This window comes from Plecotus auritus, assembly GCF_963455305.1.
Source record: "Plecotus auritus genome assembly, chromosome: 4".
NCBI classification, from domain to species: Eukaryota; Metazoa; Chordata; class Mammalia; order Chiroptera; family Vespertilionidae; genus Plecotus; species Plecotus auritus.
In genome coordinates this window covers 126,993,387-127,013,637 of record NC_137775.1, presented here as the reverse complement: position 1 = coordinate 127,013,637, position 20,251 = coordinate 126,993,387, and the positions used below count along the sequence as shown (strand labels likewise).

General features: G+C 45.1%; 1 protein-coding gene across 2 annotated transcripts in view; it reads left to right on the top strand.

Annotated features, from left to right (window-relative positions):
- Positions 1–18,581, top strand: part of UBE2H (ubiquitin conjugating enzyme E2 H) — a 126,584-nt gene extending 108,003 nt beyond the window's left edge. For both annotated transcript variants that reach the window (XM_080666937.1, XM_080666938.1), the window contains 2 exons: positions 45–173; positions 14,384–18,581. In XM_080666937.1, the coding sequence (XP_080523063.1) occupies positions 45–173; positions 14,384–14,508 (254 nt within the window). In that variant the 3' untranslated portion in view covers positions 14,509–18,581. The remainder of the gene's footprint in view (positions 1–44; positions 174–14,383) is intronic.
- The last annotated feature ends 1,670 nt before the right edge of the window (positions 18,582–20,251 follow it).

Here is a 20,251-nt window from a genome sequence, read left to right as displayed (position 1 = left end):
ACTTGTTTGTTCCGTGCATGATGTATTTCTGTTGGTTTTTTCAGATCTTACCAATATATTTGAGTCCTTCCTGCCCCAGTTGTTGGCCTATCCCAATCCCATAGATCCTCTCAATGGTGATGCTGCAGCCATGTACCTCCACCGACCAGAAGAATACAAGCAGAAAATTAAAGGTAAGAAGGCAAATCATTTAACCTAGAGAAGAACGTAAGTCTATTGAGCTTTGATCAGTGGTCACTCTTCTTAGTTACTAATAACTTTTCTCAGGCCTAAAACAACATAGCTGCTGGCTGGAGCAGAGTTCACTAGCCTCTGTAGTTCTGAGGGTCAGAGACAACCTTTGGAAGCTGCAGTACCAACGTGGGAGAAGGGAAGGACAGAAAGAGCAAAAAGAAAGATGGAAAGATGAGAAAGTGGGAGGCTTAACTGTTGGGTGGTAGAAGGTGTAAACCTGCCATAAATCCATGTGGACACCTGTCCAAAAGAATTTTTGCCTTCATTTGCTTCCTCTTACCTTGTAAAGTTAGAAAATTGGACTTGAGAGTAATTATTAATTGAAAGTTATAATCTCACATGTGTTTAATAGATAATCATCCTGGCCTTTCAATAAAACAGTTACCTTTGGGAGTCGGAAAAATAATTGCCAAATCCATCATTAGACTTTTAAGTAATTATATTTACCTATTGAATTAAAAATACCCAGTTAGGCCCTGGTCACTGTGCTCAGTGGTTAGAGCATTGACCCATGCACTGAAAGGTCACAGGTTCAATTTCTGATCAAGGGCACATACCTGGGTTGCAGGTTTGATCTGGGCCTGGTTGGGGCATGTGTATAAAGCAGCCACTTGATATGTCTCTCTCAAATTGATGTTTCTCTCTCGTTATCTCTCCCTCCCCCCCTTCCATTCTCTCTAAAAATCAATGGAAAAAGATATCCTACGGTGAGGATTAACAACCATAAGAATATACTCAGCTGGCTTCTTTTCTTGGTCCAATACTGTTTTACTTTGGGAAGTTTTCGTGTAGGCATATTTCTCTCCTACTGCACATACCTTGCCCCTGCTCTATGGGATTTTTCTATTAAAACCTGAAATGAACTGTTAAGTTAGAAATATGTTAGTGATGGCAGCACTAGTTTCCTAATTCTTTAGGATTCAGAATCCCATTTTCCTATCTTAAATTGTTTACATGCTAATGGGACATGAATGTCATAAAAATGAAATTAAGGTTGCAAAAGAATGTTTAAAGCATCACACAGGTTTACTGGTGTTCATCATGTTGTCCTCTTTATCTGTGTATGCTTGAGAACTTTCATATTGAAAAGTCTAGATACAGGAGAAACCAAGATGGCAGCATAGGTAAACACCTAAACTGCTGTCTCGCACAACAATTTCAAAACTACAACTAAAAGACAAAACAGACATCATCCAGAACGACAGGAAGGCTGGCTGAGTGAAAATTCTACAACTAGAAGGAAAGAAAAGCACACTGAGGCTCAGAGGAACTGCGGAAGGCAGAGGTACTGAGGCACGCACACGCGCAGAGAGGACTGGCAACTGAGTACGCAGCTGGCTTTCTCAAGCGGGAGGGAGACAAAAGCTCCCGACTGTGCTGAACTCCAGTTCCGGGTGAGACTCTGGGGACCCAGACTCATTCGGGGTGAAACTGGACTGTCAGGAAAGAGAAAAGCACACTGAGACTCAGGAACTGCGGAAGGCAGAGGTACTGAGGCGCGCACACGTGCAGAGAGGGCTGACAACTGAGTACGCAGCTGGCTTTCTCAATTGGGAGGGAGACAAAAGCTCCCGACAGCTCTGAACTCCAGTTGCGGGCGAGACTCTGGGACCCAGACTCATTCGGGGTGAAACTGGACTGTCTGGCAGCAGGCAAAACTCAAGGGCGGCTTTCTCTCAGAGGAGCTTGCAGCGATTACCATGGGTCACTGAGACCCAAGGGCTCTTAGGGCAGGTCTGACAGGAAGCCATTGCTATCTGCTCTGCCCTGAGACTCTGCCCCCATCCAAGCTGAGCACAGAGGCTTTTGCAAGTCTTGTCTCATAAGAGTGTCTCCAGCACAAGTTCTCCCAGCATAGACACAGCTGATCCTCACAGCCAACTGGCCTGGAGGTCAGTTCCTCCCAGTGATACCAACAATAATCAAGGCTTAACTACAACAAGACTGTGGACACAGCCCACAAAGGGGTGCACCAAGAGTGTCCACCTCAGGTAACTGGGGAGGCCGAGCCACTGAACCCTATAGGACACCTAGCACACAAAGCCACTTTATCAACTCAGGGAAGCAGCCAAAATGCGGAGACAAAGAAACAGGTCACAAATGAAAGAAATGGAGGAAAGCAAATGACTGGATATAGAGTTCAAAACCACGGTTATAAGGTTTTTCAAGAATTTTCTAGAAAAGGCCGATAAATTTAGCGAGACCCTTGAGGATATGAAAAAGGACCAACTAGAAATTAAGCATACACTGACTGAAATAAAAAACAATATACAGAGATCCAACAGCAGACTAGAGGAATGCAAAAATCAAGTCAAAGATTTGAAATACGAAGAAGTAAAAAACACCCAACCGGAAAAGAAAAAAGAAAAAAGAATCCAAAAATATGAAGATAGTGTAAGGAGCCTCTGGGACAACTTCAAGCGTACCAACATCCGAATTATGGATGCCAGAAGAAGAGAGAGAGCAAGATACTGAAAACCTATTTGAAGAAATAATGACTGAAAACTTCCCCCACCTGGTGAAGGAAATAGACTTACAAGTACAGGAAGTACACAGAACCCCAAACAAAAGGAATCCAAAGAGGACCACACCAAGGCACATCATAATTAAAATGCCAAAAGCAAAAGACAAAGAGAGAATCTTGAAAGCAGCAAGAGAGAAACAGTTAGTTACCTACAAGGGAGCACCCATACGATTGTCAGCTGATTTCTCAACAGAAACTATGCAGGCCAGACGGGAGTGGCAAGAAATATTCAAAGTGATGAACAGCAAGAACCTACAACCAAGATTACTCTACCCAGCAAAGCTATCATTCAGAATGGAAGGTCAGATAAAGAGCTTCACAGATAAGAAAAAGCTAAAGGAGGGAGGATCCAAGATGGTGGCGTAGGTAAACACCTAAACTGCTGTCTCGCACAACAGTTTCAAAACTACAACTAAAAGACAAAACGTCTATCACCCAGAACCACAGGAAAGCTGGCTGAGTGGAAGTTCTACAACTAGAAGGAAAGAGAAAAGAGCATTGAGACATGCACAAGCACTGAAAAGCTGAGGTACGGAGGTGCGCGAATCGGGCTGGTGGCGGGCGACTGGTAGCGCTGCTTTTTTCAACCCGAAGGGAGACAAGCTCCCAATTACTCCGAACTCCAGTTTCTGGGGAGACGTGGGGGACCCAAACTCCTACGGGGAGAAGCTGGACTGTCTGCTATTGGGTCGGAAAGTGAGGGTGGCTTGCTTGCAGGGCTGCGTGCAAGAATAATTGTTTACTGCTCTGGGGCACGGGACGCGGGGACACGGTTGGAGACGCAGAGCCGGCTAACTGGCAGCCATCACTGTTAGCCACGCCCTAGCCTAGTGACGCCCTGAGACCTCACCCCACACAACCTACAAACCCACCCAAGCTCCAAGCAGTGGCTTTAACATATGAATGGGCTGCCCTATCGCAGCTTAACATAGCAAACATGCAGTCCGGGTCAGACAGCTCCAAAACCTCCAAACCCCAAGCAAAGAGGAGAAAAACTGTAGTTCTCGCTGTAGCGCCTGCTGGGTGGCCTCAGACAGTAGATGACCTGCACCCCATTGGAGATCCAGAAGCCCGTGTACCTAGTGGTCGGTGTGAGACACCACATTTCAACTCCTCACATCCATAAGTGACACATTCAAGAGGCAGACTCAGTGAGCACCAAAGCCCCACTGAAAAAAGTCCCGCACCATAAGCGTGTCTCCAGCGCAGCAGTTCTTCCATTATAGACACAGCAGGTCTTCACAGCCAGCTGGCCTGGAGGTCAATTCTTCCCAGTGTACCAACAGCAATCAAGGCTTAACTACACCAAGACTTTGAACTCAGCCCACAAAGGGGTGTACCAAGAGCGTCCACCTCAGGTGATTGGGGAGGCTGAGCTACTGGCCCCTATAGGTCACCTACCACGCAAAGCCACTCCATCAACACAGGGAAGCAGCAAAATGCGGAGACAAAGAAACATGTCACGAATGAAAGAAATGGAGGAAAGCAAACTACTGGACGACATAGAGTTCAGAACCACATTTATAAGGTTACTCAAGAATTTTCTAAAAACCGCCGAGAAACTTGATGAGACCTCTGAGGAGCTTAGTGAGACCTTCAAGGACCTTAATGAGAATGCCAAAAAAAAAAAAATGGAAAAGGACCAGTCAGAAATTAAGCACACACTATCTAAAATAAAGAATATACAGAAATTCAACTGTAGATCAAAGGACCCCAAGAATCAAACCAAAGATCTGAAATAAGAGGAAACAAAAAACACCAACCAGAAAAACAAAAAGAAAAAGAATCCAAAAATATGAAGATAGTGTAAGGAGCCTCTGGGACAACTTTAAGCGTACCAACATCCGAGTTTTTGGGGTGCCAGAAGAAGAGAGAGAACAAAATATTGAAAACCTATTAGAAGAAATAATGACAGAAAACTTTCCCTACCTGGTGAAAGAAATAGACTTACAAGTCCAGGAAGTGCACAGAACCCCATACAAGAGGAATCCAAAGAGGACCACACCAAGACACATCATAATTAAAATGCCAAGGGCAAAAGACAAAGAGAGAATCTTGAAAGCAGCAAGAGAAAAACGGTTAGTTACCTACAAGGGAGTACCCATATGACTGTCAGCTGATTTCTCAACAGAAACTATGCAGGCCAGAAGAGAGTGGCAAGAAATATTCAAAGTGATGAACAGCAAGAACCTACAACCAAGATTACTCTACCCAGCAAAGCTATCATTCAGAGTTGAAGGTCAGATAAAGAGCTTCACAGACAAGAAAAAAAGCTAAAGGAGTTCATCACCACCAAACCAGGATTACATGAAATGCTGAAGGGTATTCTTTAAGAAGAGGAAGAAGAAGAAAAAGGTAAAGATAAAAATTATGAACAACAAAATGACATCAAATACATACCTACCAACAAGTGAATCTAAAAATCAAGTGAATAAAAAAATCTGAAGAAAAGAATGGATTGGTGAATATAATAGAATCAGGGACATAGAAAGGGAGTGGACTGACAATTCTCAGGGGGAAGGAGGTGTGAGGGGTGCGGGAAGAGATTGGACCAAAATCTTACACCTATAGATGAAGACAGTGGCGGGGGGTAAGGGCATGGGGTGGGGTGCGGGTGGGAAATCAGGTGGAGGGGAGCTATGGGGGGGAAAAAAAGAGGAACACTTCTAATAATCTGAACAATAAAGATTTATTAAAAAAAAAAAAAAAGTGCCAAGACCGATTTGGCTCAGTGGATAGAGCGTCAGCCTGCGGACTCAAGGGTCCCAGGTTCGATTCCGGTCGAGGGCATGTGCCTTGGTTGCGGGCACATCCCCAGTGGGAGGTGTGCAAGAGGCAGCTGATGGATGTTTCTCTCTCATCGATGTTTCTGGCTCTCTGTCCCTCTCCCTTCCTCTCTGTAAAAATCAATAAAATATATTTAAAAAAAAAAAAAAAAAAAGCTAAAGGAGTTCATCAACACCAAACCAGTATTATATGAAATGCTGAAAGGTATTCTTTAAGAAGAGGAAGAAGAAAAAGGTAAAGATAAAAATTATGAACAACAAATACATATCTATCAACAAGTGAATCTAAAAATCAAGTGAATACAAAAATCTGATGAACAGAATAAACTGGTGAATATAATAGAATCAGGGGCATAGAAAGGGAGTGGACTTACAATTCTTGGGGGGAAAGGGTTGTGGGGGGTGCGGGAAGAGACTGGACAAAAATCATACACCTATGGATGAGGACAGTGGCGGGGGGTAAGGGCAGAGGGTGGGGTGAGAACCGGGTGGAGGGGAGCTATGGGGAAAAAAAGAGGAACAATTGTAATAATCTGAACAATAAAGATTTATTAAAAAAATAAAATAATAGGAGAAACCAAGATGGCGGCATAGGTAAACACCTAAACTGCTGCCTCGCACAACAATTTCAAAACTACAACTAAAAGACAGAACGGACACCATCCAGAACCACAGGAAAGCTGGCTGAGTGAAAATTCTACAACTAGAAGGAAAGAGAAAAGCTCACAGAGAATTGGAGGTATGGCAAAGGGGCTTTGTGCGCGCAGAGAGGAAGGGCGGCTGAGAGCCTGGCGGAAGGGGGAAGGAAGCCTCCGACCGCACTGAACCCCAGTTCCGGGCGAACCCCTGGGGACCCACGCTCTTACGGGGGGAGTCTGGACTCTCGGGCGGAGACTCGAGCTGGGAAAGGCAGAAGTCTGAAGGCGCACGCGGGCCAGTGCACACAAAGGCTGCGGAGGTTGCCACAGGCTTTCCCTAGTGGAAGGGAGTCAGAGGATCCTGACTGCACTGAGCCCCAGTTCTGACTGCAGTGAACCCCAGTTCCAGGCGAGCCCCTGGGGACCAACGCTCTTGTGGGGGGAGTCTGGACTCTCGGGCGGAGACTCGGGAGCCGGGGAAGGCGGAGGACTGAAAGCGCACATGCGCTCAAGGGCAAGGCTGACAGGAAGCCAAGACTGAGACTCCACCCCATCCAAGCTGAGCACAGAGGCTATTGCAATTTGGCAAGTCTAATCCTATAAGGCTGTCTCCAGCACCGAACTTCTCCCAGCATAGACACAGCTGATCCTTACAGCCAACTGGCCCGGAGGTCAATTCTTCCCAGTGATACCAAAAACAATAAAGACTTAATTACAACAAGGCTGTACACACAGTCCACAAAGGGGTGCACCAAGAGTGTCCACCTCAGGTTAACTGGGGAAGCAGACCCACTGGGCCATATTGGAAACCTAGCACAAATATCTACCTTACCAACTCAGGGAATCAGTGAAAATGCGGGGTCAAAGAATCAGATCACAAACGAAAGAAATGGAGGAAAACAAACGACTGGATATAGAATTCAAAACCACAGTTATAAGACTTTTTAAGAATATCCTAGAAAAGGCCGATAAATATAACGAGACCCTCGAAGATATGAAAAAGGACCAACTAGAAATTAAACATACACTGACTGAAATAAAAAATATTATACAGAGACCCAGAAACAGAATAGAGGAACACAAGAATCAAGTCAAAGAATTGAAATACAAAGAAGCAAAAAACACTCAACCGAAAAAGCAAAAAGCAAAAAAAAAAAAATCCAAAAAGTTGAAGATAGTGTAAGAAGACTCTGGGACAACTTCAAGCGTACCAATATCAGAATTATGGGGGTGCCAGAAGAAGAGAGAGAGCAAGATACTGAAAACCTATTTGAAGAAATAATGACCGAAAACTTCCCCCACCTGGTGAAAGAAATAAACTTACAAGTCCAGGAAGCCCACAGAACCCCAAACAAAAGGAATCCAAAGAGGACCACACCAAGACACATCATAATTAAAATGCCAAGAGCAAAAGACAAAGAGAGAATATTAAAAGCAGCAAGAGAAAAACAGTTAATTACCTACAAGGGAGCACCCATACGACTGTCAGCTGACTTCTCAACAGAAACTATGCAGGCCAGACGGGAGTGGCAAGAAATTTTCAATGTGATGAATAGCAAGAACCTACAACCAAGATTACTCTACCCAGCAAAGCTATCATTCAGAATTGAAGGGCAGATAAAGAGCTTCACAGATAAGAAAAAGCTGAAGGAGTTCATCACCACCAAACCGGTATTATATGAAATGCTGAAAGGTATTCTTAAAGAGGAAGAAGAAAAAAGTAAAGAGAAAAATTATGAACAACAAATACATATCTATCAACAAGCGAACCTAAAAATCAAGTGAATTAAAAACCTGAGGAACAGAATAATCTGGTGAATATAATAGAATCAGGGGCATAGAAAGGGAGTGGACTGATAATTCTCAGGGGGAAAGGGGTATGGGGGGTTCATGAAGAGAATGGACAAAAATCATACACCTATGGATGAGGACAGTGGAGGGGAGGTAAGGGCAGAAGGTGGGGTGGGAAATGGGTGGAGGGGAGCTATGGGGGGAAAAAGGAGAAATAATTGTAATAATCTGAATAAAGATTTATTTAAAAAAATAAATAAAATAAAATAATAATAATAAAATAATAAAATAAAAGTCTAGATACATAAAGTTCTACCAAAAAAGAAAAGAATCCATAGATCTGTTTGCCTTAACAATGGAAAGCATTGGTATATACCCAATATTTAGCACAACCTGCCCATCTACCTAGCAGTTCGGAACATTATCTTCGGCAAAGCAGTGCCCTCTGAGGTACATTCGTAGAAATAATCCATGAGAATTTGAATACATAGGTCTTCACTCTGTGCAGGTCTGAGACAGACAGGAGCATTTTGTGCTACTGGTGGAACTTGGTCGGTTTCCTTCTCTTTGTTTTCTCATCTTCTCTGGTCTCTTCAAGGTATTGTTCAGTACTTTTATTGAGATAAAATAGAAATAAATCTCCTCTAATTTACTTAGCTCTCAGGTGCTTTGCAAGTTATCTAATTTATGTGGCAGAATATCTACATAGCCAAACAAACATGTATCAAGAAAAAGGCAGTTTCAATCAGATAAAATTCTGAGACTATTAAAAATTTGACAAAGGAATTACTTAACAGTGTCTACAACCCACAGATACCTTGGTGCAGAACATATGTCTATAGTTCTGTGTTACTATGCCATAGCAATTGAACACTACTGTTTTAGTACATATCTGCTATAGTACCAATTGCAAAAGGAACCTAGCCTACATTTTTATCTTAGAATGGCTAGCTCTAGCTTAAGGAACTCTAGCTTTCTGAAATGTTAATGCTGGCTATCATTTTATCTTCCTTAGTAATCTGAGAAAATCATGGCTGTCAGACCTGAGCTCACCCCAACTTCCTACTGTACCTTTGTTCCCTCCAATGGGAAATAAGAGATGTCCCATCTTATTTCTCAGACTACCCCCACCAACCTGTGTTCTTGTTCCCCCATGTATCCCCTTTTTCCTGGTTCCTCCTCTTCCCCTAGACCAGTGGTTGGCAAACCGTGGTTCACGAGCCACAAGCGGCTCGCGAGCCGCTGTTTGCCGCTCTGTTGACTAATGAGTTTGCCGACCACTGTCATATACTACCCTTTACCTCTTTGCACACAATATGCCACAATTGTCTAATCCTCACAGCTTCCAACTACACGGTAACATTTAGTCTAGTCCAGTGGTCGGCAAACTCATTAGTCAACAGGGGCAAACCGTGGCTCGTGAACCGCGGTTTGTCGACCACTGCCCTAGACTATCAGAAGCACTCTCATTTCAGAAGCCTTTATCTGCTCCCGTGGATTCCTTTAGGAGTCTTGCTATTTAATTCCTTTCATTTTCAAACTTCTTGTTTCCTTGCCTTAGACTTCTGAGGTCTAGTTTTGTTTTCCCTCCAATGCTCAATCTATGATCTCATTTCTTCCTAATCTTTTGGACCCTTCTCAAGACCTGTTTTCATGGACCTCTCTGTAGCTTTGGTATTTTACCTCTTACCTTTCTGAAAACATTTCTCATTCCATTCCCAAACATGGTCATTCTTTTTAAAATTCTGTCCTTCACCCCCTCTTCCGCCTGCCCCACCCCTTGGGAAGCCTATTCAACCCTCACAACTTTAAACAATCCCCTTCAGCCCCGCTGGTGTGGTTTATTGGTTGATTGTCAACCTATGAACCAGGAGGTCACAGTTCAATTTCCTCTCAGGGCACATGCCCAAGTTGTGAGCTCAATCCCAAGTAGGGGCCATGCAGGAGGCAGCCAATCAGTGATTCTCTCTTATCATTTACTAGAGGCCCGGTGCACGAAATTCGTGCATGGGGGCGGGGGTGTGTCCCTCAGCCCAGCCTGCACCCTCTCCACTCTGGGACCCCTTGAGGGATGTCCGACTGCCCGTTTAGGCCCCATCCCAGTGGGATCGGGCCTAAACGGGCAGTCGGACATCCCTCTCACAATCCAGGACTGCTGGCTCCCAACTGCTCGCCAGCTTGCCTGCCTTCCTGGTTGCCCCTAACCACTTCTGCCTGCCAGCCTGATCAGCCCCTAACCACTCCCCTGCCAGCCTAATTGATGCCTAACTGCTTCCCTACCAGCCTGTTTGCCCCTAACTGCCTTCCCCTGCAGGCCTGGTCACCCCTAACTGCCCTCCCCAGCAGGCCTGGTACCCCCCCAACTGCTCTCCCCTGCAGGCCTGGGTCCCCCCCAACTGCCCTTCCCTGCAGACCCAGTCACCCCCAACTTCCCTCCTCTGCCAGCCGGGTCACCCCTAACTGCCCTCCCCAGCAGGCTTGATAGCCCCCAACTGCCCTCCCTTGCAGGCCTGGTCCCTCCCAACTGCCCTCCCCTGCTGGCCATCTTGTGGTAGCTATCTTTTGTCCACATGGGGGTAGGATCTTTGACCACATGGGGGCAGCCATCTTGTGTGTTGGAGTGATGGTCAGTCTGCATATTACTCTTTCATTAGATAGGATAGAGGCCTGGTGCATGGGTGGGGGGCAGCTGGTTTGCCCTGAAGGGTGTCCCGGATCAGGATGGGGGTTCCCTTGCGGTGTGGGGCGGCCTGGGCAAGGGGCCTGTGGTGGTTTGCAGGCCGGCCACGCACCCCGGCGACCCAAGCAGAGGCCCTGGGATCTGGGATTTATTTATCTTCTACAATTGAAACTTTGTAGCCTGGAGTGGAGCCAAGCCTTCTGCTCGCTCGGTGGCGGCAGCCATTTCTGTTGGGATTTATGTATCTTCTATAATTGAAACTTTGTAGCCTTAAGCAGAGGCGAAAGCAGGCCAGGGCTGCAGAAGCTTCCTCCATCACCGCAGGCAACCCTAGCTTCCTGCTCTCTCCAACTCCGTGGCTGCCAACATTTCTGTTGGAATTTATCTTCTATAATTGAAACTTTGTAGCATTGAGTGGAGGCCTGGGCCTGCAAGGGCAGGTGGAAAGCTTGACTTCCTCCATTGCCAGGGAAACCCAAGCCTCCCTCCTGCTCTCTGTGGCTGCAGCCATCTTGGTTGGGTTTATTTGCATATTCCCTCCTGATTGGCTTGTGGGTGTAGCAGAGGTACGGTCAATTTGCATATTACTCTTTTATTAGATAGGATGTTTCTCTCCCCCTCTCCTTTCCTCTCTGAAATCAATAAAAATATATATTTTTTTAAAAAACCATATATATATATTGCCGAAACCGGTTTGGCTCGGTGGATAGAGCGTCTGCCTGCGGACTGAAGGGTCGCAGGTTCGATTCCGGTCAGGGGCACGTACCTTGGTTGTGGGCATGTCTCCAGTGGGAGGTGTGCAGGAGGCAGCTGATCGATGTTTCTCTCTCATCGATGTTTCTAACTCTCTATCCCTCTCCCTTCCTCTCTGTAAAAAATCAATAAAATATATTTAAAAAAAAAAACATATATATATATTTTTTAAAAAAATAAATAAATAAATCCCCTTCAGGTAGATGATTTCCAAAAATGTGTCTAACGGGGAGAGGGGGAGAGGGGGGATGGACATATGTAATTCTATATAATTAAAGGGTAATATGCAAATCTACTGAACAGGGGAACGACCAGTTGCTGTGATGCATACTGACCACCAGGGGCAGATGCTCAACGCAGGAGCTGCCCCCTGGTGGTCAGTGCACTCCCACAGGGGGAGCGCAGCTTAGCCACAAGCTGGGCTGTCGGCTGGCGAGCACAGCAGCATTGGCCTGAGGTGGCAGTGTTAAGGATGTCCGACTGACGGCTTAGGCCCGCTCCCCATCCGGGCTGAGGGACCCCCCTCAACGCCCGCCCCCCTTGCCCCTCGAGTGCACGAATGTCATGCACCGGGCCTCTAGTATTTTCAATAAAAAGATTTTTAAAAAATAAAACAAAAATGTGTCTAGGTGTGACCTCTCTCCTAAGTTGCTCGTGGGATATTTCCACACCTAACATCACACAAGAGGTCAGTGTATGCACCCTTTATACCGTGTGCATTATCAGCATTCATATTGAGTTGATGCTGTTTTACCTGTGAATATTGGACTGTCTGTAGAACAGGGCATCATTGGCACTGTCATTTCCCTGCTCAGCCTTCATGGAGTGGCATCTCAGCTTGCCATTCCAGGCGCTCTGCCACTGTGTGCGATCTACACCTTTGCCTTTATTCCTCTAAATGCATCAGTATATGACAGTAAAATTGGCTGAGTTTCAGGTACCCAACTATATCCTCTTCCTTAGGGAAAGTTTCAGCACTACAGAGAAACATGATAACTCTGTACCCACCACCCAACTCTAGATGAAACTGTACATTTTGCCTTATTTGCTTCAAAAATTTTTAAAGAAAACAAATGTAGCTCTCTTAAGGTTGTATTTTAGCATCCCAGCCATTTCCTTTTCCCTCTGTGCTTTTGGCCAGGCACTGGCTTTTCTCTGGAGTGGTGGCTCCTGCGCTGCAGTGGAGTAGCCAAGCCCTTCAAGGGTCAGTGCAGACACAGCTCCTTCCCTCTGATGCACTCAGCAACTACCTGCCTTTTCTCCTCATGGTTTCTCATTAATGACCTTGCTCTTCATTTTCTACCTCCTGAAAGGCCTTGTCCTAGTAAGCACTTAATACGTATGTGTTTCCTTGAATATACTTAATTAAGAAGGCTGATAGTATCAAATTACAGTGTCAAAGTGCAGCAGCTTATTTCTACAAAGTAGCCAGCCCATTAGAGAGTAAAAATAAAATTTCTAGGGCTTTAATAAACATTTCTCTCACTCTAAAAGGTAAGCTAATGTCAGTTTCTGCCTAGTTAGGGGCTTTTTTTTCCCCAACTCATTATCTCAGCATAAAATTTTGTCACAATGAATTTGTAGGACTCTTAAATCAGAAATCTGTAAACTTTTTTTGTAAATGCCTGATTTGGCCACTATGGTCTCTGTCACATACTCTTCTTTTTCTCTTTTTAAACAACCCTTTAAAAAAATATTTAAAAAAAATTCTTATCTAGCCTGGCTGGCATGCCTCATTGGTTAAGCATCTACCTATGAACCATGATGTCACCGTTCGATTCCTGGTCAGGGCACATGCCCGGGTTGCGGGCTCGATTCCCAGTGGCAGGGTGCGGTGGGAGGAATGCAGGAGGAAGCCGATCAATGATTCTCATTCATCATTTAACTAAAAAATTAAAAATCCTTATCTAGGTTCCTGCACTAAGTTATTCAGATTTGGCAGTCCCATTTGGCCGTTTTTCTCATTTTCCTCTTATTTAGCCCCTAAATAATCCCATGGGAGGAAAAACAAAGTGTAAGGATATGAGGATGTGTGTGTTTCCCTGCTGGCATTCTGAATAGGAATCTAAATGTCTTGTCTCTTCATATTGTGTATAGGCTATTTACTTGAGAATAGTGTGCACTTAAAGATCTTAGGAACAAGTTTAATTGTTTATTCAGCAGTTCTTAAATGTTTTTTCAACCTAGGTTACAGCAGCATAAATCTTCAGGTAAATAATACATGGTAAAGTCACTCCAGGTAGCTGTCTCAGACAGCAGCTCGTTCCTGAGCAAATTGAGAGACTGCTTTACCAGCTGCTTCAGAAACCTCACAGGGAGGATCTGTTTAAACTCAAATCTATTCCTAAAATAATAGATTTGGCTGACTATAATTATATAACTGCAAACCTAAAAATGATGGGGGATTTCCTTATAAATTACTATGGAATCATAACTAGTCCAGTGCTATCTGGGAAGTGAATATTTTTATTAATATAAAAAGTTGCAAGGCAGTGCCGAGAACACATTTTCCCAAACCATCAAGTTTGGAGGAGGGCAGCCATACTGGAGGTTAGAGGGCTGGAGGCCGTTTCACGCTGGGCATCGTCCTGGATATCTGCTGACCTTCCTGTGCCTTGTAGCCAAGGCCCAAGGGTGGTAGGCTGCCTTGTGTACATCCATCTGAGGGTGTTCACCCACCTGATAGGTGTTCTTACATCTGGGAAACGATGGCCCGGGGAGTTCTAGATTGTGATACAGTGTATTTATTCCCCTACAAGTCCCCATCCTGCTTTGCCTCTCCTCCTAATGGGGTCAAATTCATAAACTCTGAAGTCTTCCCTTGGTTTTTGTGACCACAAATGTTATCTTTGTTACCCCCACCCACCCATGTTGGGAGAGCTGGGACTTCCCTGGGACTTGCCAACATTGGGGTCATGAAGCACATGCCTGCCTGCTCACTGCCCTTGTTTTTTCTTTATCCCTGTCCCCTGTGCAGAGTACATCCAGAAATATGCAACGGAGGAGGCACTGAAGGAGCAGGAGGAAGGCACCGGTGACAGCTCGTCGGAGAGTTCTATGTCTGACTTTTCAGAAGATGAGGCCCAGGATATGGAGTTGTAGTAGAAAAAGCACCTGCTTTTCAGAAAGACTATTATTTCCTAACCATGAGAAGCAGACTATAATATTCATATTTAAACAAAGCAATTTTTTTTATTACTAAACAAGGTTTTTATGAATAATAGCATTGATATATATATATTATATATCACCCTTTAGATCTTGATTTCTTGGTCATTTCTCAACCTGAGGTGCATAGCATATTCCCACATTCCATTTTGGTAGCAATATGCGGTCTGGATGCATGCATTCATAAGTCCATTTGGCCAAGTCAGCCTGTGTGCTACTAACTGTCAAAAGAAACAGCCGCTCTTATAGGTAGACAAGTAAAAATAACAGGAAAAAGTTGCTTCTTTTATTGATGGTTCCAAAGAAACAAACCAAACCAACCAGCTCTTGGATGTGAAGATAGAATAGTGCTTTTTCAAAACGGAAAGGAGGAAATTGGGAGGCAAAGGCCTGCTGTGGTAGCATGTAGAGCCAGCACGTCATGGAGCTGCTCCCTCCTGTGATTCGACCTAGGTGGCCTCATTTCTGTGGAGTAACATTGTAAACAGGGAGCTAATTGGAGTGTTGAAACTTAAAACAATTTTTGACTCGGATTTTAAGTACATTTTTATATGTAGATTCCTGCCCTTCTGGCTACTCGGCCCTGCAGCCATTCCTTTGGAGTGTATTCCTTTGAAGAACCTGTGGGAAGTGTTTTCTGAACTTGATTCTTTCAATGGTAGAACTTGTAATCCAGACCTTTTTTGAGAGGACAGGCCAGGAAGAGAAAAGTGACTGGGAAGATGCTTCCTCTCCAGCACATGCAGTCACATCCTCATCCGATTGGCCACTTTGAGACACTACCCTGGCTGAGAGCTTTAAATTTGAGGGTGGTTGTGGGTTCTTTTTGATTTGGGGGTTTGGGTTTGGGTTTTTGGTGTGTGTGTGAATTGTGCTTAGGTTACAAATTTAATCTTCACCTGCCAAGAGATGGCCTCCTCCTTGGATAGCCACTCGGTGGACCATTAGACTCAGGAAGAAGACCCTTCTGGTGGCTGTGACTCCTGGGTTCTCTCCTCCACATTTTGGTTTTGGTTTTGGTTTTCCTGCTACTGCTGCTCTTGGCAGCGGCCTGGTCATCATCTGCTTGTGGGAGTGGGAAATGGGTAGTTTAGACCCAACACATATTCTAAATTTCAAATGAGTAATAATTGGAACAAATAAAGTATCTTGTACCCAAAGTGACTGTACATGGGGAAAACACAGCTTTTTTCAGAGTGTGTCTGAACAGAGGAAAAGAATCAGAAATGTGATGCAGTAGTAAAACAGGTTAGAAGGAAGAATGTCTTCTCTCCTGTGTATGGTAAGAGGAAATCAGACAGTTGACAATGCCTGCTAATGAAATGTGTACTCAGCTAACCATATGTCCAGGTTGCCGGCAGTTTCTTTTAGATCTGAGTGTTGCCTGCTGAATTTGGAGAACTCTAGACAGCACCTCTGTATTCGTTTTGTGTCGCAACCAGTAGGACAAGAACAGAATTAGCCAATCCTAAAACCTTCTAAAGACAATTTTTAATGTCCCACCAGGATAATTTAATTTTTCTTTCTGATGTGTGTTTTTAGTTTAGAAGTGCTATATTCCACAAAATTTGAGTCAATGAGGTTGGAAGATATCCTATCTTTTTTAGTCAAAAAGCACAATCAATCTTTTCTTTAAAAATCTATATAAAGTACAACTTGCTTTTAGCATGATTATTTTCCTAAATAAAAAAAGACAAAGAATTTACTTATTTTATGTTAATTACGGGCATGAAGCAAAAGGTTTTCTTTACAAAAATTAAAAGTGCAGTTATGTAGGGCTGTGGTTAGTTAACCGTACTGAGTTGCCGATCTAGCATTTGTGGCTTGTTGGAAGGGTAGTGTTAACTATTTAACATGTAACGGTGTACTTCACTCTTATCTAGCACGTTGTCTTCTCATTGCTTTGGGGGAGGGAGGGTCTGCTGGCACTGTCTAACTTGCTTACCTGCTGAATTAGCAGTTTGCTTGTGCTATAACCGGTATTGTAGGTGCGACTTAGGGTAGGCTTAAAGTGCTGGGTGGTGATTTGAGTTCAAACAATAAAAAATTGTATTTTTTCAATATTGTATAAACAATAGTGTTCTAATTACTTTGCAAAAAATAATTGTTTTAAATCTTGTCCCCCAAAACTAGCAGAACCAAGTTTAGGAAAGGTATGTGCCACAGCTATGCTCCTCAACTGAATCCTTGTTTTTCTAACAAAAAGACACCAGCTTGCCTGTGATGAGAGCTCGGCACTAGAAATCTGGTAGTGCAGAATCCCAAGTGAAGACGGGGAGGGGGGGTGCAGGCGTTAAGAAACAGACCTGAGTGTGGCTGCTGTGTGTGTGTGTGTGTGTGTGTGTGTGTGTGGTCTCCAAGTCTGTGTGATGAAAGTGTAATTAGGGTTTCTGTATTAGTACTGGAAGCTTCCAGAATTGCTACTCAAATCACTCATTCTGTGCAAGTCTGTCTCATCGGAGAACTAACATTGGTCCCATGCATGTTTTTCACTGTGTGGGTCTTTACCTCTCCACTTCGAAGTGGACTTTGGGTAAGTTGAACAGAATCCCTTCTTAATGCTGACTTTTTGTCCCTTCCCAGTACCTGGAAGAGGTAGGAGTAGGAGACCATACTTACAGGTGCAGAGGGGGCTGGAAGAGGCCTGGCCTGGATCTGAGGACTCGGGGCCCCCAGTAATAGATGGTAGAGGAAGGCTGAGTAGGGGGTGTTTCAGCACCAAGCACTTTTCCAGCTTGTCCCATCACAACACTCAGACGCATCTGGAGCCCTCAGAAGGGCTGGATGTTACTGCTTTTAAAAGTGGTGGTGGTAAGTCAGGGTTGCTTCTGGCAGTTTCCCTTCCTTAATACTCGTCATTTTAAAAATTCCACTTTGTGGTTTATCAGCGCCGGCCCTTTGCCCCTGTTAAATGACTGAGCTCAAGCTCTTGCCAAACACCAACAAGCAAGATGGCTGCAGCAGTGGATCCGCTGCTCTCCGCAGCCCCAGCCCCAGCCTTGTGGGTTGCGTTTATTGGTAGCCAACCTAGGCTGTGGCATTTTGCTCTTTTAGTCTTCAGTCTCATTGCCCTCCTTGACTTGACTGTGCAGTTTCAACCAGCATTTTATACTAGTGAGATAATTACCAGAAGTTGCCATGTACCTAACATTTTTCTTCCACTTCAAAAACTGTTCTAATTGCCAACTGGCTGATCTAAGCTCTTGGAGGGTGTCTCCCCTCAAAGGAATTTTTCCCTCCCAAACGTCTCCCTAAAGTCCTACTTGGCCTTGGCCTGTGACACTTGCTTTTTATTACGCCTCCTATTGGGAGGGCTGCGAATCATGAAAGACACATCTTCCACTAGCTTCCATGGGTCAAGCTTCTGGGAACTAGTGTTTGATTTTGTGGCATGTGACCCTTCTGTGTTCTAGGAACTCGATTAGAAAAGTCAAAGCCATTAACAAAAGTTATTTCACCAGCTTCCTAACTGGGTTCATAGCCTTGTTGACTGAAATCAAAGCATTTCTGACTGGGCACAAACACCTGGTTTTCTTTGGACTTCTGAATCCATGTCCATATTTCCTCTGGCCACGGACACCTTGGCCGATTCCATTAGGGACTGGCTGGAGTGGAGGCCACTTGGGGAAGGGGGAGCTAACAGCTCTCAGGTGTGAAGGTTTTCCACTCACCAGAGGAAGGAAGGGCCAGGACTCTTAATTCAGCAAATACTGGTCTTGGCTGTGGCCTTGGGAAGGAATGGCCATTATTTACTGATTGTATTTGGTACATATTGTGTGATACTTGAAGAGATAAAAGGGACTCACCAGCCCTTAGTTGAAATCTGAGCTCTTTACCACTTATTTTTTCCTCGCCCCATCTCTTCCCTTCCATCTTTTCCCTTGCATTGTGATGATCTAGTGGGCACTAACAAGACAAATGCCTCCTCTGACTATAACCTCTTAATAGTTCTGTATAATGAAAACTGTAAACTTTTTTTAAATAAAATGTGTATATACCTTGGCAAATGGCTGGACCTTGATGAATGAGATTGGCCCCCATGATTACTTAGCTTGTTTTTATTAATGTCCTCCCTGTTCATCTGGCTCTTTTGCACAGCAGCTGGCCTTTTTTCTTTTCCTTTTCCTTTTCCTGACTGAGAAGCTCTTACTGGATTAGCTTGGGATGGGAGTGTCACTTCTAGGCAGTAATAATCAAGAGACCTTGCCCACAGAGGCCTGTCCCTGGAGCAGCAGGTGCCTGCTGGCTATGCACAGGGCTGGCCGGGAGGCTTCACCAGAGCCTTAAAGAGCCATTTCTTCTGTCAGGTCCTGTAGCCTGAAGGACCCAGTGACCCCAAGAGGATCAGCAGCCATGGCTCCCATGTTAGCCCAAACCTTCTAGACCCCAGCAACTAATGCTGGAGTCCACAGGCAGTGCAGCTTCCTGCTGGGGGCCAGTCTTCCTCAACAGGTTCCCCCCTGTGCCAGGTGCCAGCCTCAACCACCGAGGGGAGAGCAGTGGGTATTCATCAGAAGTTAACCACTGGATTATCGCTGCATTTCCATTTCTGAGGCATAGCCCTCAGTGGCCACCAGATGGAGGTATTGCCTAGTTTATTGGAGAATCTATTTGTTGGATTTTGTCAGCAGACCCTTAAGACAAAGAGTTCTTTGGGTCACATGTTCTCATTCCCCCAACTCCCCACTGTTTTCTTCTCCTTATTCATTCCCCCCACACTCCTTTTTTTTTTTTTTTCCTTGTTGCATCCTCATGTATTCTGCAGTAAGCCCAGCTTTGTATCTACCTGTGGGAGAGGTAAAGCCATCTGGGCAATGTCCCGTGTGAATAACACCTCAAGCTCTCCTGTAGCAAGTAAACCTCAAGCTACCCTGGCTGCCTCCAGTGCTCAGAAGCAAAGCATTGCATAGGCTCTTTGCAGGTGGTCTCACTGACCCCTCAGCCAAGGGTGGAATGGGCCAAAGGACTGGACCAAAAGTGTGAATTCTAGTCCCATCTCTTGCACTAACTAGCTGTACAGCCTAAAGTTCCCTAAACTAGTAGGTTCTGACACTGACTCAACTCCACCTAGGCTCTGAAACATCACAGGATACAGTATTCGGAGAGAGGAATTGTGTCAACCCGAGAAACACCAAGGTTTCAAGAGCAGAGGCTGAGTTTTGGAACCCAAAGAGCTTTGGGAGTTTAGAGCGCCTGTTTTCCAGCTGAGGGGAGAATTAGATCTGTGGGTCACGTAAGTACCCATTCCATGGGGGTCACACACGGCAGCTCCTTTAAAAACTGCTCTATGAGGAGTCCCAGTGCATTGCGGGGGGCGGCTGGCATCTTGTCTCCCCGCCCACCCATAATCACTACCTCAGCCTCAGCCGTGCTGCCTCTCCCAGGTGGCAGGTGGCTGCTGCCTGCCTGAGCCTTGCCCCTCCTCGAGACGGGGCACCTGGGGCTTCTGCGGCATATTGTCCTGGGAATTAAGGAACTTCACCCAGTTTAAATTCTCTTGACATCTCTGAAGGCTGCTCTCTCCCCTGGGGATGCGTTTCCGTGGCGCGGCCCCGGTGCTTCCTGCGCCCCACCTAGAACCAGGGCAAGGAGGGTTTGGCTCTCACAATCCTTGGCCCTGCAGAGGCCCTGGAGCACCTGACACGAGCAACCCTGCTGATGAGAAAAGCTCGCAGGC